Genomic DNA, 13957 nt, shown 5'->3' with positions numbered 1-13957 from the left:
CAAAACTCGATCCAGTTAGACTTGACACGATCGGAAACTACCCCGACCCGATCCCAACCTCTGTCTCTCCCTCCCTCATCCTCCTCCTCTTCCAAGCCCGACAACCACCCACCACCATCACCCTCCTCTCTCTCCTCTCCACTCCCTCCCTCCCTCATCCTCCTCCTCTTCCTCTTCCAAGCCCAGCAACCACCCACCACCATCACCCTCCTCCTCCTCCTCCTCCTCCTCTCTCTTTCCTCTCCATTCCCTCCCTCCCTCATCTCTCAATCCGACTCTGTGCCAACTCGACCCAACTCGGTACTTCTGACCAGATCAGACTCAGTCTAGATCAATCCAGACCAGACTGAACTCGGATCGAGTCAGGCATGCTGGACTCTGTATCTAGTCAAATCGAGTTCGAGTTAGGCCTATTTCAAAACCAGATTGAGTCGAGTCAACCCTAACTCCGTCCGACTCGACTCGATGCCCAGCTCTAATCTGCATACAATTCTCAATATAGTTATGGCCATAATCCAAGGTTTTACAGGCCAACTATTTGGATGGTGGACAGATTATCTTTCTAAAAATCAGCGTGATGAAATATTCAATGCTATCAAACTTGACGCCAAAGGAATTCTAATTCTTGATGATCATGGAATAGGTGAACAAGTTGTTGATCTTCTTGTCAATATCATTCAGCATTTCGTCGGACTAATCGATGATATGTCTGAGAAATATAAAGAACAATTAATGAACCTAAGGTGTCAGACTCTAACAGACTTTCGTTGGTATAAAGATGTTTTCTCATCCAAACTCTATAAGATTACCTCTTATAATGACGTTATATGGAAATAAAAATTTATCTCAGGTCTCCCCCCAATCTTTGCTGAAAAGGTAAAATTTAAAATGAAAGATTTAAACTTTGGCATCCTAAATTACAATCGCTACACCTTTGGTGAATTAATTCAACTAATTTGCCAAGTAGGATTAAGCATTTGAAATGAAATGAAACTCCAAAATCATTTAAAAAGGGAACAACTAAATGGCGAAAAAGAATTAGAAAATTTTTGTTATCAATTTGGTTATGATCCAATTATATCCCCATCCAAAAGAAAACATGTTAAATTTAAAAATCCTCCAAACTATAAAAAACACAGGCCAATATGCAAAACTTAAAAAACTTTTTCAAAACCAAAACCTCGTTATAAGAATAAAAGATCTACACAAAATTCTGTCAAATGTTATAAACGTGGCGTTCCAGGTCATTTTGCAAATCGATGTTCTAAATCTAATCTAAAACGAGAAGTTAGAGAAATAACTGCCGATCAAGATTCTTCCAAAGAACAATAAAATTGCAAATGCTCATTTTCCTCTTAAGGTGACGAACCTGATGATTCATCATCCTCTTCGTCCAAACCTTCCACCATGGTTATTACTGCCAAAGAACAACTCATTCTTGAACTCATAAATCAAGTTCAGAATCACGAAGAAAAGGCCAAATACTTGGCACAGGCTCTTGAAAATGCCTTAAGTCAAGAACCATCCAAGGAAAAGGAGAAAACTTTTCTCTTCCAAAAACCCATAGCCATAACTTCAATGTAAAATATTTATTAACATCTCAAAACCAAATCAGAAACCCAAGTCTCCCTGCAAGATCTCTACAAAGAAGTTAATGATCCAAGAACAGGATCAAAAGAACAGTTGAAGTTGCAGCAGAAAGGGAGGAAAGAAGCAGATTACAAACAAACACTCTAACTTGTTAACCAACTTCTCACTTAGGACTAATTGTCAGTTCGCTCTTGAACTCTATCCCTAAAATAAAGAAAGCATCTCTTTATATAGAGATTTTACAAACAAACACTGTACAAAAACTGTGGGTAAAATCTGTGGGCGAATAGTACCCAGTTTTGGCAACTATGTAGTTTTACTGTATAATTTTACTATATTCTACAGTAAAAAGTGCTACAGTAATTTTGGTGCTTCTTGCTACAGTGGCTCTTTTGGATTTTTCTGATGATTGAGTTTTTTCTTTTTGTAGGTGGCTATTTAGCTTTTGGCGTAGTCAGTGCTTCAACGGCTTCATGACTGAGCTTTAAAAAGAGCGGCTTTTGGCTTGTCTTTAGGAAAAAAAAATATATCTGCATCATCTTCTTCTGGAGGGATTGTGGAAGATTCTTTGCATTCAAGATAAATAAATCTATGTCGGCTAGATACTTGATCTTGAAGGGCGATGAAGACAGATTTGATTTTGGCTAATTCTTTCTTCAATGTTGCTGCTTCATCAGGCTTTGAAGTAAAAATAGCTTCTTTGAAGGTTTTTGGCATCGTTTTTTGCAGAATTGATTGTTTAGTCGCTTCGAGGACTATTTCGCAATCAAATTTATTCCACTATTTAATGTAGGTTGTTTGGAAAAGTACTTTGGCATTTTGGTATTCAGAGGGGTGAAGTTCGTACTTCCATTTTAAGATCCATGGAAGTCTATGTTTGGCAAAGTATATCATCACAGAATGAGCAGGAAATTTGGGATTCTGTAATTTCTCCATTTTGGCATAGTGTGTAAGGAGGACGTCTGGAAGAATTGCAGAGTGTGTTCCAAACAAAGTCCACCATTGAGAGTAGAACCAGGGCGGGATGTCTTTGGTGTACAATCTTGAAAAGTTTAAGAACCAAGAATGGCCCTTATCTAAATTTTGGAAAAGGAGTGCGTATTTTCATGCAACCATGAGTGAAAGAATGGGACTGCCCATTTGGACTTTGGATATTTCGGTATTGAGAAAGGATTTTTCCTCATTCATTTTGGTTGATGATATGCAGTATCTTCATTTTGGAAAATGAGTATTCAGTTTGATTTTCTTTAGTGAGGTGTTCAAAAATCGCACTGTTTGTTTGAACCAGGATAGCTTCATAGTATCTTCTGGATAAATTTGGCTGTTTGGGATGAAAATGATTTTGGGGCAAGAAGGGTTTTGGAATTAGTGTATCTTCTGGTAATTTGGCAAGTTCGGAATTTAGGGTTAAAATCTTATGTTTTTCTTTGAGTTGGTATTCTTCAACATTTGGCTGAGTATTTGAATGTTTTTTCTCAAGGTTTTGGTGAGGTTGTTGAAAAGAAGGAAGCAGAGGTAAGGTGTTGGAAATTTCAATTTTCATTTTTTTTTCTTTTGCTTTTGTTTTGGTCTTTTATGGGTTGGCTTTTGGTGCCATTTTATAGGCTTTCCCTGTAAGAATTCATGAGAAAGGTAATCAGGTAGAGAGTTTGATTTGTCAGGGATAAACTCAATGTCAAATTCAAATATGGCTAAGATGGCTTGCCATCTAGCAAAATTTTGTTTGGATGCAAGATTTTTGACATCTTTTTTCAAAACTTCTTTGGCTGCTTTGCAATTTACGCGCAAAATGAATTTTTGGTTTAAAACATCCCTTTGGAATTTGAGGATGCAAGAAACCATTGACAAAATTTCTTTTTTTATTGTAGAATAATTTTGTGGTGTTTGGTTCCAAGTTCCAAAAGAAAAACGAACAAGTTGTTCTTGTCCTTTTGGGGTTTTTTTTTTTTTTTTTTGTAAAAGAATACCTCCGTATCCAATTTCAGAGGCGTCTGTTTGGATTATCTTTAAAAAATAAGGATTGGAAAGGTTGAGACAAGAAAGGCTTTTAGCTTTGGCTTTTATGTTTTGAACTACTTCGGCATGATCTTCTGACCAAGATGATTTTGGTTTTTTGCTTAAAAGATTTTGTAAAGTTGATCTATCTTTGGCTAAATCTTGGTAAAAATCAGAGATGTAATTTAAACATCTTAGAAATCTTTCGAGTTGTTTTTTATCAATAATTTTGTCAGGAAAATTTTCTGCAAAGTTTATTACTCTTTGGATTGGTTGGATAGTATTTTGGTAGATTTTGAAACCTAGAAATTATATTTATGATTGAAAGAGTTCGATCTTTCTTTGAGAAAGGACAAGACCATTTCTTCCAATAGTTGATTTAAAATTTTCTAAATGCTTCCAATGTTGTTGGATATTTTGAAAATAGATGAGTATATCATCTATATAGGTAATAATGAATTTTTTTGAAAGGGTGAAAGATTTCATTCGTTATTTTTTAGAATTCTGAAGGAGCATGTTTTAGACCAAAGGCACTGCATTCCATTCGAAATGACTGAAGGGAACAGTGAAGGCCGTCTTGTATCTATCTTTAGGGTGAATTTGAATTCGCCAGAATCCAAATTTTAGGTCAAATTTGGAAAATATTTTGGCATTATGAAGTCTGTTTAATAAGTCTTTTTTATTTGGAATTGGATATTGGATACTCTTTAAGACTTGGTTGAGTGGTTTATAGTTAAAAACTTCTTGGGGGCCATAGGAATGCTTATTTTCCATCCAACCTGTTGATGACATAGATGATGGGACCACAAACATTGATTCAAAACTTTTGCAGCTCACATGAAGTTTTTAATGGTCGATTACCAGGACTTAAAAATGGTATGAACAGGAGACCCTAACCACCTGTTTAATGGCCTCCAAATGAACTGTTACAATGGAAATTAGTCAATCATTCAAATTCACGGAAAATATCTATTAATTGGATGGTTAGGATTATTCAATAATTTTTAAAATCTGTTATATCTTATCAAAAATTGTATGATGAACGGCTTCGATTGCAATTTGCAACACGCTTGCCACATGTTGTATGGTAAGATGATCATAATTATTGAAGAATTTTCATACTCTAGTAGAATCTGATCCACACATAGCCCTTATATGCGCGGAAGATATGTAGCTTGAATCAAACCGTCCGAAAACTGGTCCCTGGTTTATGTGCGTAATGACCCCAAAATCTCACATAATGGTTGATCGAGAATTGCTGATTTAACAAACAAATGTTTATTTAATTGTAGTCTAGATCATCTAATCCGTATACTGTTTAAGCTTATATTTCATTATGGAGAATCCCATTGTTTGGCCAATTTAGATTCGGACACGTGTATGTCATATGTATAATGTATGAGTGCAAGAATATAACTTTTATAATCTGCTAGGGAATAAATCCTCTATCATTAAACCGGGAGGGGATTCAGTCAGGTGGGAACATCAAGATCTGACCAAGGTCTTCTCCAAAGATTTTGGAGGATATCTGTGACATGCTCGGAATCTCGAGATCTTTGCCAAGGATCTCGTAAGATCCTCCTACTAGTCCGGGATCTGAATCCCTCTACAATATGCACGTATTAAATAGGGAGATGTCCTTTATGCCACCGCCTCTCCTAAACTATAAATAGAAATGCTTCTAACGGTGAATGGTACGCACTATCTTTAGCCCTAAACCCTTAATATACCATTAGACCCAAACCCCTTTCCTAACTTAGGCATTCGGAGGGTACCTGCTCTAGACAGGGTCTTCCTTATCCATGGCAGGTCCAGAGTCTAGAAAGGGCTAAATAGATTTACGTATCAACATGGTGCATGTATGCTCTTCCTTGTGTTGTAGATGATTCCGGTCCAACATACATACACAAACACCAACCACAAACCTGCCACCTGCCTACCTTGCAAATCCGTTGACCTGATGTTCCTTACATCCACGCTGTCCATCTGTTTTGAAAGCCCATTCTAGGGGATGCAGCAAAAATGAAGCAGATCCAAATCTTAGGTGGACCACACCACAGGAAACAGTGGTGATTGAATACCCACCATTAAAAACTTCTGGGGGGTCACAGGAATGCTTATTCGCCATCCAACCTGTTGATGACATAGACGAAGGGACCACAAACATCAGCTTAATCCAAAACTTTAGTGGCTCACAAGTTTTTTATGGTCAATTACCACTGTGGGGATTTAAAAATGGTATGAAGAGGAGATCCTAACCACCTGTTCTATGGCCCCCAAAGGAACTGTTAAAATGGAAAATAGTCAATCGTTCAAATTCACGAGAAAATATCTATTAATTGGATGGTTAGGATTATTCAATAATTTTTAAATTTTGTTATATCTGATAAAAAAATTGTATGATGAACGGCTTCGATTGCAATTTGCAACACGCTTGCCACGTGTTGTACGGTACGATGATCATAATTATTGAAGAATTTCATACTTTAGTAGAATGTGATCCACACATAGCCATTATGTGCGCGGAAGATATGTAGCTCAAATCAAACCGTCCGAAAAGTAGTCCCTGGTTTATGTGCGTAATGACCCCAAAATCTCACATAATGGTTGATCAAGAATTGCTGATTTGTGGACATCTAATATACGGTAGCGAAGAAAATCAGTCCATGGTCTGCATTCAGCAAACAAATGTTTATTTGGTCGTAGTCTAGATCATCTAATCCGTGTAATGTTTAGCATATATTCCATTTATAGAGAATCCCACTGTATGGACGGTTTAGATTCGGACACGTGTATGTCAGATGTATAAAGTAGAGAAATTTGGGACTGTGGACCCCACCTTTTATCCAGCTGTTTTTATGAAACAATACAAACTTTGTTTGGGAACTTAGACCTGCTCGTACGGACAGCGATTTTGAGGACGAAAATACCCCCTCCTTTCAGGGAAACGGGTTGGGTACTCCCCTACCACCTGCCAACGGCGGATGGTCGGTGGTCTGTGAGCCCCACCATGAAGTATAATTTTCATCCATGCCGTCCATATATTTTTTCACATCATTTTATGATATGAGATGGAAAATTAGGTATATCCAAATCTCAAGTGCACCACATTACAGGAAACCGTGTTGAATGAGCTCAACCATTAGAAATCTTAAAGGGGCCCACTGTGATGTTTGTGAGAAATCCTCCCCATCTAAGTTCATTCATAGGGTTACAAAGACCTGGATGAAGAGGAAAAACAAATTTCATAATGATCCAAAACTTCTGTAACCCCTAAAAGGGTTTCAATGGTAGACGTTTAGTTCCTCACTGTCTTTTACAGTGTGGTCCACTTGATAGTTAAATCTATCTTATTTTTTGTCTCAAACCTTAATATGAGCTCGCCAAATAGATGGACGGTTTGGATATAACACAGACCTCATGATGGGACTCATAAAAGTAAAAAATAAATAAATTAGATTGCCGTGACGGTCGGGAGATTTTTTTTTTTTTTTAATTGCAAGGAGAACTTTTTACCCCTTGTATTTTTTTCTAATGCATAATTATATAAATATGTATATATAAGTATATAAAAATATTCTTCCATCTTTTAATTCATTTCTTTACCTATTTATTTAACAAGCATATCTCCTAAACTAGAATGATTTACTTAATGAACCACATATGATTTTGGGGTAGGAGAAGCTAATTTAGCCAACCAACCTAGTTATTTTCCAAGATTCCGTTGGGTCGATGGTGGAAAATCCATTTCATTCACTTCGTAATCAATTTCTATCACTTCACAGTCAAACTAGAAATTGGGCAGGCCAAACTGAAAAACTGGAAATTGAGCGGGACAAACTGGAAATTAAGCGGGACAAGCTGGAAATTGAGCGGGCCAAACTGGAATTTGAGCAAGACAAACTGAAAATTAAGCAGGCCAAACTGGAAAACTGGAAATTGAGCGGGACAAACTGGAAATTGAGCGGGCCAAATTGGAAATTGAGCAAGACAAACTGAAAATACAGTGGGACAAAGTATAAAGTTCATTTTATCATCTACCAAAATTACAAAGTATGTTATACATCCACCCATGCACTTCCAGCAAATATGCAAAAAATTTCTAAATATGTGTATTTTAGTCCGAGTTCTTTCTCTAATCACGATAGCCTTGAAAGGGTTGATCCGAGGGATGGGTTGATAACCCAATATAGTTTTAATCGACCCTTTTGCAGTCAACCCATCTCTCGAATTAACCCTCCCAAGGCCTTCGTGATTAGAGAAAGAACTCGAACTGAAATGCACAGACATGAAAATTTTCTGCAGTCCAATATTACTGTAAACCTCAACAATGTATATCCAACGCTTGCCTATCCCGCTCAATTTCCAGTTTTCTAGTTTGGCCCGCTCAATTTTCAGTTTGTCCCGCTCAATTTCCAGTTTTCTAGTTTGTCCCGCTCAAGTTCCAGTTTGGCCTGCTCAATTTTCAGTTTTGTCTTGCTCAATTTCTAGTTTGACCGCGAAGTGATTGAAATTGACCACGAAGTGAATGAAATGGATTTTCCACCATCAACCTGATAGAATCTTGGAAAATAACTAGGTTGGTTGGCTAAATTAGCTTCTCCTACACCGAAATCATTTGTGGTACGTTAAGTAAATCATTCTAGTTTAGGAGATATGCTTGTTAAATAAATAGATAAAGAAATGAATTAAAAGATAGAAAAATATTTTTATATACTTATATATACATATTTACATAATTATGTATTAGAGAAAAATGTAAGGGATAAAAAGTTCTGGTTGTTAAAAAATAATAATAATAATAATAATCTCCCAGGCGGCAGTGCCGCGCCAAGAGATTTTTTTTTTTTTTTTTGTATTGCTTTTATGGTTCCCATCATGAGGCCTGTGTTATATCCAAACCGTCCATCTATTTGGCGAACTCATATTAAGGCTTGAGACGAAAAATAAGATAGATCTAACTATCAAGTGGACCACACTATAAAAGGCAGTGGGGAATTGAACGTATACCATTGAAACCCTTTTAGGGGTTACGGAAGTTCTGGATCATTATGAAATTTGTTTTTCCTCTTCATCCAGGCCTTTGTGACTTTATGAATAGATTGGTTGGAAAATAAATGTCATGATAGGCCCTACAAAATTTTTAACGGTGAAAATCAATTTTCTCGCTGCTCTGTGGTGTGGTCCAGTTGATCTTTGGATATGATTTTTCTTTTTTTTTATAGATAATGCTCCGAGATGATCTCGAAATATGAACGAATCGATGTAGATATAATAAATACATAGCTATGGGGCCATGTAACTTTGATCTCTTTTGAACTGTTCGTACAACTCTCGGTTGGAGGAGCGTCGGCGCTCGTCCTGAAAAGGAAGGGAGCGGTATTTTCGTCCTCACATTCGCTGCCTGTACGAGCAGGTCTAAGTTTCAAAACTAAGTTTGTATTGTTTCGTAAAAACAGCTGGATAAAAGGTGGGGTCTACCGTCACACATTTCTCTATAAAGTATGAGTTCAAGAATATATCTTTTATTATCTGCTAGGGAATAAATCCTCATTAAACGGGAGGGGATTCGGTCACGTCGGGTTAACACCGATTTCAGTCAGACAGTGAGCGTGGGGCCCACCCTGATGAATTTTTTGTATATCCACACCGTTAATCCGTTTTTTCAGATTATATTAGGAGTTCATGTAAAAAATAAAGCAAATAAAAATCTTATTTGAAACACACCACAGGAGAAAGTGGTGATTGACCATTAAAAACTCCTTGTGGGCGACAAAATTTTTATATCAAGCTAATATTTGTGTTTAATCTTCATCCAGAAATTTTTTGACCTTATCAACAGGTTGGATGTCAAATAAACATTACGGTGGGCCCTAGGAAGTTTTTAACTGTAAGCGTTCTATCGCAACTGTTTCCTGTGGTGTGGTCCACTCGAGATTTGAATGTTTTTTTTATCTTTTAACTTCACATACTAAAATGAGCTTTCAGAACGGATAGACGGTGTGGATATACAACAAATATATAAATGTGGGCCCTACAGTCACAGCCTGACCGACCTTTGTGTTACCCGACCTGACCGAATCCGCTCCCCATTAAACCTCCCAAAGACTTTGGGCATGGCGAAGAGGGTGTGGATAATTTTCATCCACTCTTATGCGTTCGCTCTCTTTAAGGGAGCGGCAGAGATTCTCTCGGTGCTCACCCTTTTCATCTTTCCCGTCGTAAGGCAACGATGATGGCCCAAGCAGCCCATCACTACCATCATCACGTCCGTTCATTCTCACCATCAACCATAATCAACCCCACCATCCAAACCCCACCTCTTCAAATCACCAAATTCCCTCCAAATCCCACAAACCAAATTCCCTCTCTCCAACAAACATGCAAGCATTCAACCCTCAAGCAAGCCTTCGTCTCCTTCAACACCACCCATCATCAAAAACCTCTTCAACTCCCTTTTAAAGTAGTGGAAGAAGCTTACTCCTCTGTCCTTGAGCTTTGTGCCGCACAAAAGGCATTAGCCCAGGGCCAGCAAATCCATGCCCATATCCTCAAATCCAATCCCGCCCTCGATCGCGTCTTCTTGTGGACGAAGCTCGTCTTCATGTATGGCAAATGTGGGTCCCTTTCTGATGCCCACCAACTGTTTGATGAAATGCCCCACAGAACTGTTTTTGCATGGAATGCACTAATTGGTGCATATGCTTCATATGGGGGAGCTTCTGAAGCGATTGAATTGTATCATGTGATGCGGGTGTCGGGAATTCCCTTTGATGCTTGCACTTTGACTTCAGTACTGAAAGCCTGTGGCGGAGCAAAAGATCTTGGTTGTGGGACTGAGATTCACGGCCTAGCAATCAAATGCGGGTTTGTTTCATTTGTTTTTGTGGTTAACTCTCTGGTGACTATGTATGCAAAGTGCGATGACTTTGAGAAGGCAAGGATGCTATTTGACATGATGCCTGAGAGGTGGGACGTCGTGTCATGGAATTCTATCATATCTGCGCACTCACAGAATGGGCAGTTTTTGGAGGCCTTGAGGCTGTTTAGAGAAATGCAGGGTGTTGGGATTGCCATGAACTCATATACCGCTGTGGGTGTTCTTCAAGTTTGCACGGAACTGGCATTTTCAAAATCTGGTATGGAGATCCATGCCACCCTTTTGAAATCTGGACGTGAACTTAGTGTTTTTGAATCCAATGCGTTGATTGTTATGTATGCAAGTTGTGGTCGAATGCATGATGCTTCTCGCGTGTTTCATGCACTGGATGAGAAAGACAGCATTTCATGGAATTCGATGCTTTCAGGCTATGTTCAGAACGGATTTTGTGATGAAGCTCTTGGATTTTTCTATGAAATGCAGGGAGTGTATCAAAAACCTGATCAGGTCTCAGTCATAAGCATTGCTTCCGCATTGGGTCGGTTACGGAACCTGTTGAAGGGAATGGAGTTACACGCTTATGCAATAAAATGTGGGTTTGATTCGGATTTGCAGGTTGGAAACACACTCGTGGACATGTATACTAAATGTTGCTATGTACACTATGCGAATCGTGTTTTCCGTAAAATGCCCAGCAAAGATTTCATATCTTGGACTACAATTATAGCTGGTTATGCACAGAATCATTGTTATTTGGAGGCATTGGATTTGTTTAGAGAAGTGGAGATGGAGGGGATGAAAGTGGACCCCATGATGATTGGTAGCATACTACTTGCTTGCAGCGGTTTGAAGTGCATTTCTTACGCAAAGCAAATTCACGGTTATATCATTAGGAATGGGTTGTTTGATCTTGTTCTAGAGAATGCAATTGTGGATATATACGGAGGATGTGGTGAGGTTGAGTATGCTTTTCGATTATTTGAAATGATAAAGAATAAAGATGTTGTGTCTTGGACAAGCATGATATCGAGTTTTGTTCGGAATGGACTTGCAAATGAGGCCCTTGATTTGTTCCGTGATATGATAGAGGCCAGTGTTGAACCTGATATGGTGGCCCTAGTGAGTGTACTCTCAGCTGCTGCCAGATTATCTGCTCTGAGGAAAGGAAGAGAAATTCATGGATTCCTTGTTAGAAAGGGATTCTTCATGGACGGATCTATGGGCAGTTCTCTTGTGGATACATATGCAAGGTGTGGAACTGTAGATGATTCTTATAAAATTTTTGATACGATTAGATGTAATGATTTGGTTTTATGGACTAGTATGATCAGTGCCTTTGGGATGCATGGTCGTGGCAAGGAAGCAATCGATTTGTATAGACGAATGCAGAAAACCAGTTTGATACCTGATCATGTTACCTTCTTGGCGCTTCTCTATGCTTGCAGTCATTCAGGATTGATCGATGAAGGGAAAAGATATTTAGAGGTCATGAGAAATGAGTATCTTTTAGAGCCATGGCCGGAGCACTATGCTTGTGTGGTCGATCTTCTTGGTCGTTCTGATCGTTTGGATGAAGCATATGAGTTTGTAAAGGGGATGACGATTGAACCAACAGCTGCAGTATGGTGTGCCCTCCTTGGGGCTTGTCGGGTGCACTCCAATAATGAACTAGGACAAGTTGCAGCACGTAAGCTTCTCGAATTAGAACCTGAAAATCCTGGAAATTATGTGCTTGTATCAAATGTTTTTGCTGCCGCACACAGATGGAAAGACGTCGAAGAGGTGAGGATGAGAATGAAGTCAAAGGGATTGAAGAAGAGTCCTGCATGTAGTTGGATTGAGGTGGGAAATAAGGTGCACTCATTCATTGCAAGGGACAGATCTCACTCATGGACGGTGGCAATTTATTCAGAATTGAGTCGGATAACGGATAGATTGGAAAAGGAAGGTGGCTATGTTGCTGAGACTAAACATGTTTTGCATGACGTAGGAGAAGAGGAAAAGCAAAAGATGTTGTATGGGCATAGCGAGAGACTTGCTATCGCATTTGGTTTGATTGCCACCATTAAAGGAACTCCCATTCGTATCACCAAGAACCTCCGTGTTTGCAGTGATTGCCATCGATTTACCAAGCTCGTATCAAAATTGTTCGAACGTGAAATTGTGGTGAGGGATAGTAGTAGATTCCATCATTTTCAGGGCGGGTTCTGTTCTTGTGGAGATTTCTGGTGAATTATGAGGAGACAATGTTTTCTTAAGGCTGAACATTCAATCCAACTCAATTGCAACCATCCAATTCAACAAAGAGCAAGGGACCAAAGTGGAGCAGGCTAGCCCCGCGCCAGAGGAACTAGCACCACCGAAATTGCCATTACCATCTCTTTGAGTCCAACTTGAAAAGCACAGAAACAAACATGGTTTTAAGGTTTTGATTGCTGTCGTGAATTGAAATGCCAAACGACGCCCACCTCCGCCTGCCAGCCCACTCGCCGGATTCTGATGAATTGCATATTAGTTAAATGGAGCATCCACACACGCCTTAAAAGTTTGAAATTACAGTTCTGCCACCGACATGGGCGTGCAGTATTTGAGCATCATGGGCCAAAAGGGAAAATGCTATATTATCTGAGCTGCTTTTGGATCGAAATGGTTTGGCTGAACCTAGTGGAATTGGATTGTGGGTGGTTGAATTCGAAAACTATTGTTCCTTTGGAAGAACAGATGAGGACTTTGCTAAGCACTCTGCTGTGAGGCCGGAGATATGGATGAAATGTATCCCCGTCCATGGCAGGAATCGAGCCAATCGCTACCATGGAAGTCTTTACGGAATGAATCTGCGGTAGTTAGTCATCGCTCTGTGAAGGAGTGGGTGAATAAGCATCCTGCAAAGGCATTCAGGCAGGGGAGGTGGCACTAAGCACACCCCTGGCTAGGCGTACTATCGTCGATCCACCAGCCTCGGTTAACGATGTATTTGCCTGAGTTTTGAGCCGTCAAACCGGCCTCAATTGGATAGGAAGAAGGCTATTGTCGCACCAGCTAAGTCATAAATGTAGTGGAGCTAATTGACACTCCGGCATGGTATGACACTTGATGTGCAGGCTCTCAGTGGCATACTTAAATTAAACAGACAAAAGTGCTAAGTCATAGTCCCAAAATGAGGTTGGTTGAGCAATTCTGACTCCTGTTTGTTGAAATAGGACCCTTTGTATATATTTCATTTTTAACTTTCCAATTACTGTACACCAACCTTATACTCACATGATCAAATAAGTGTAATTTTTATCCATGATGCATTTTAACTGGGACCCATAATTTAGATAAATTTGAGTTAGTTGTATGCCACATTTGCAATTTCTAAGTATTTGTAATTACCTGTGCATCACCCATCACATTCTGCCAGAGTATTAAAGTTCTCTTGCACTAGGGGAATGGCATGTGCAACACCTGGGGAGAGCGAGAGAAAAATCAGATAGAGAGAGATTTATTATT

General features: G+C 39.1%; 1 protein-coding gene across 1 annotated transcript; it reads left to right on the top strand.

Moving 5' to 3' along the window:
- Nucleotides 1-9624: 9624 nt before the first annotated feature.
- LOC131248936 (pentatricopeptide repeat-containing protein At3g63370, chloroplastic) lies at nt 9625-13608 on the top strand. The gene has a single exon (XM_058249462.1). It carries the CDS (start codon nt 9818-9820, stop codon nt 12695-12697), a length of 2880 nt encoding a protein of 959 aa, XP_058105445.1. The 5' UTR covers nt 9625-9817; the 3' UTR covers nt 12698-13608.
- Nucleotides 13609-13957: the final 349 nt, after the last annotated feature.

Source organism: Magnolia sinica, chromosome 6 (genome assembly GCF_029962835.1).
Source record: "Magnolia sinica isolate HGM2019 chromosome 6, MsV1, whole genome shotgun sequence".
NCBI lineage: Eukaryota > Viridiplantae > Streptophyta > Magnoliopsida > Magnoliales > Magnoliaceae > Magnolia > Magnolia sinica.
This window is presented reverse-complemented; position numbering and strand designations above follow the sequence as displayed.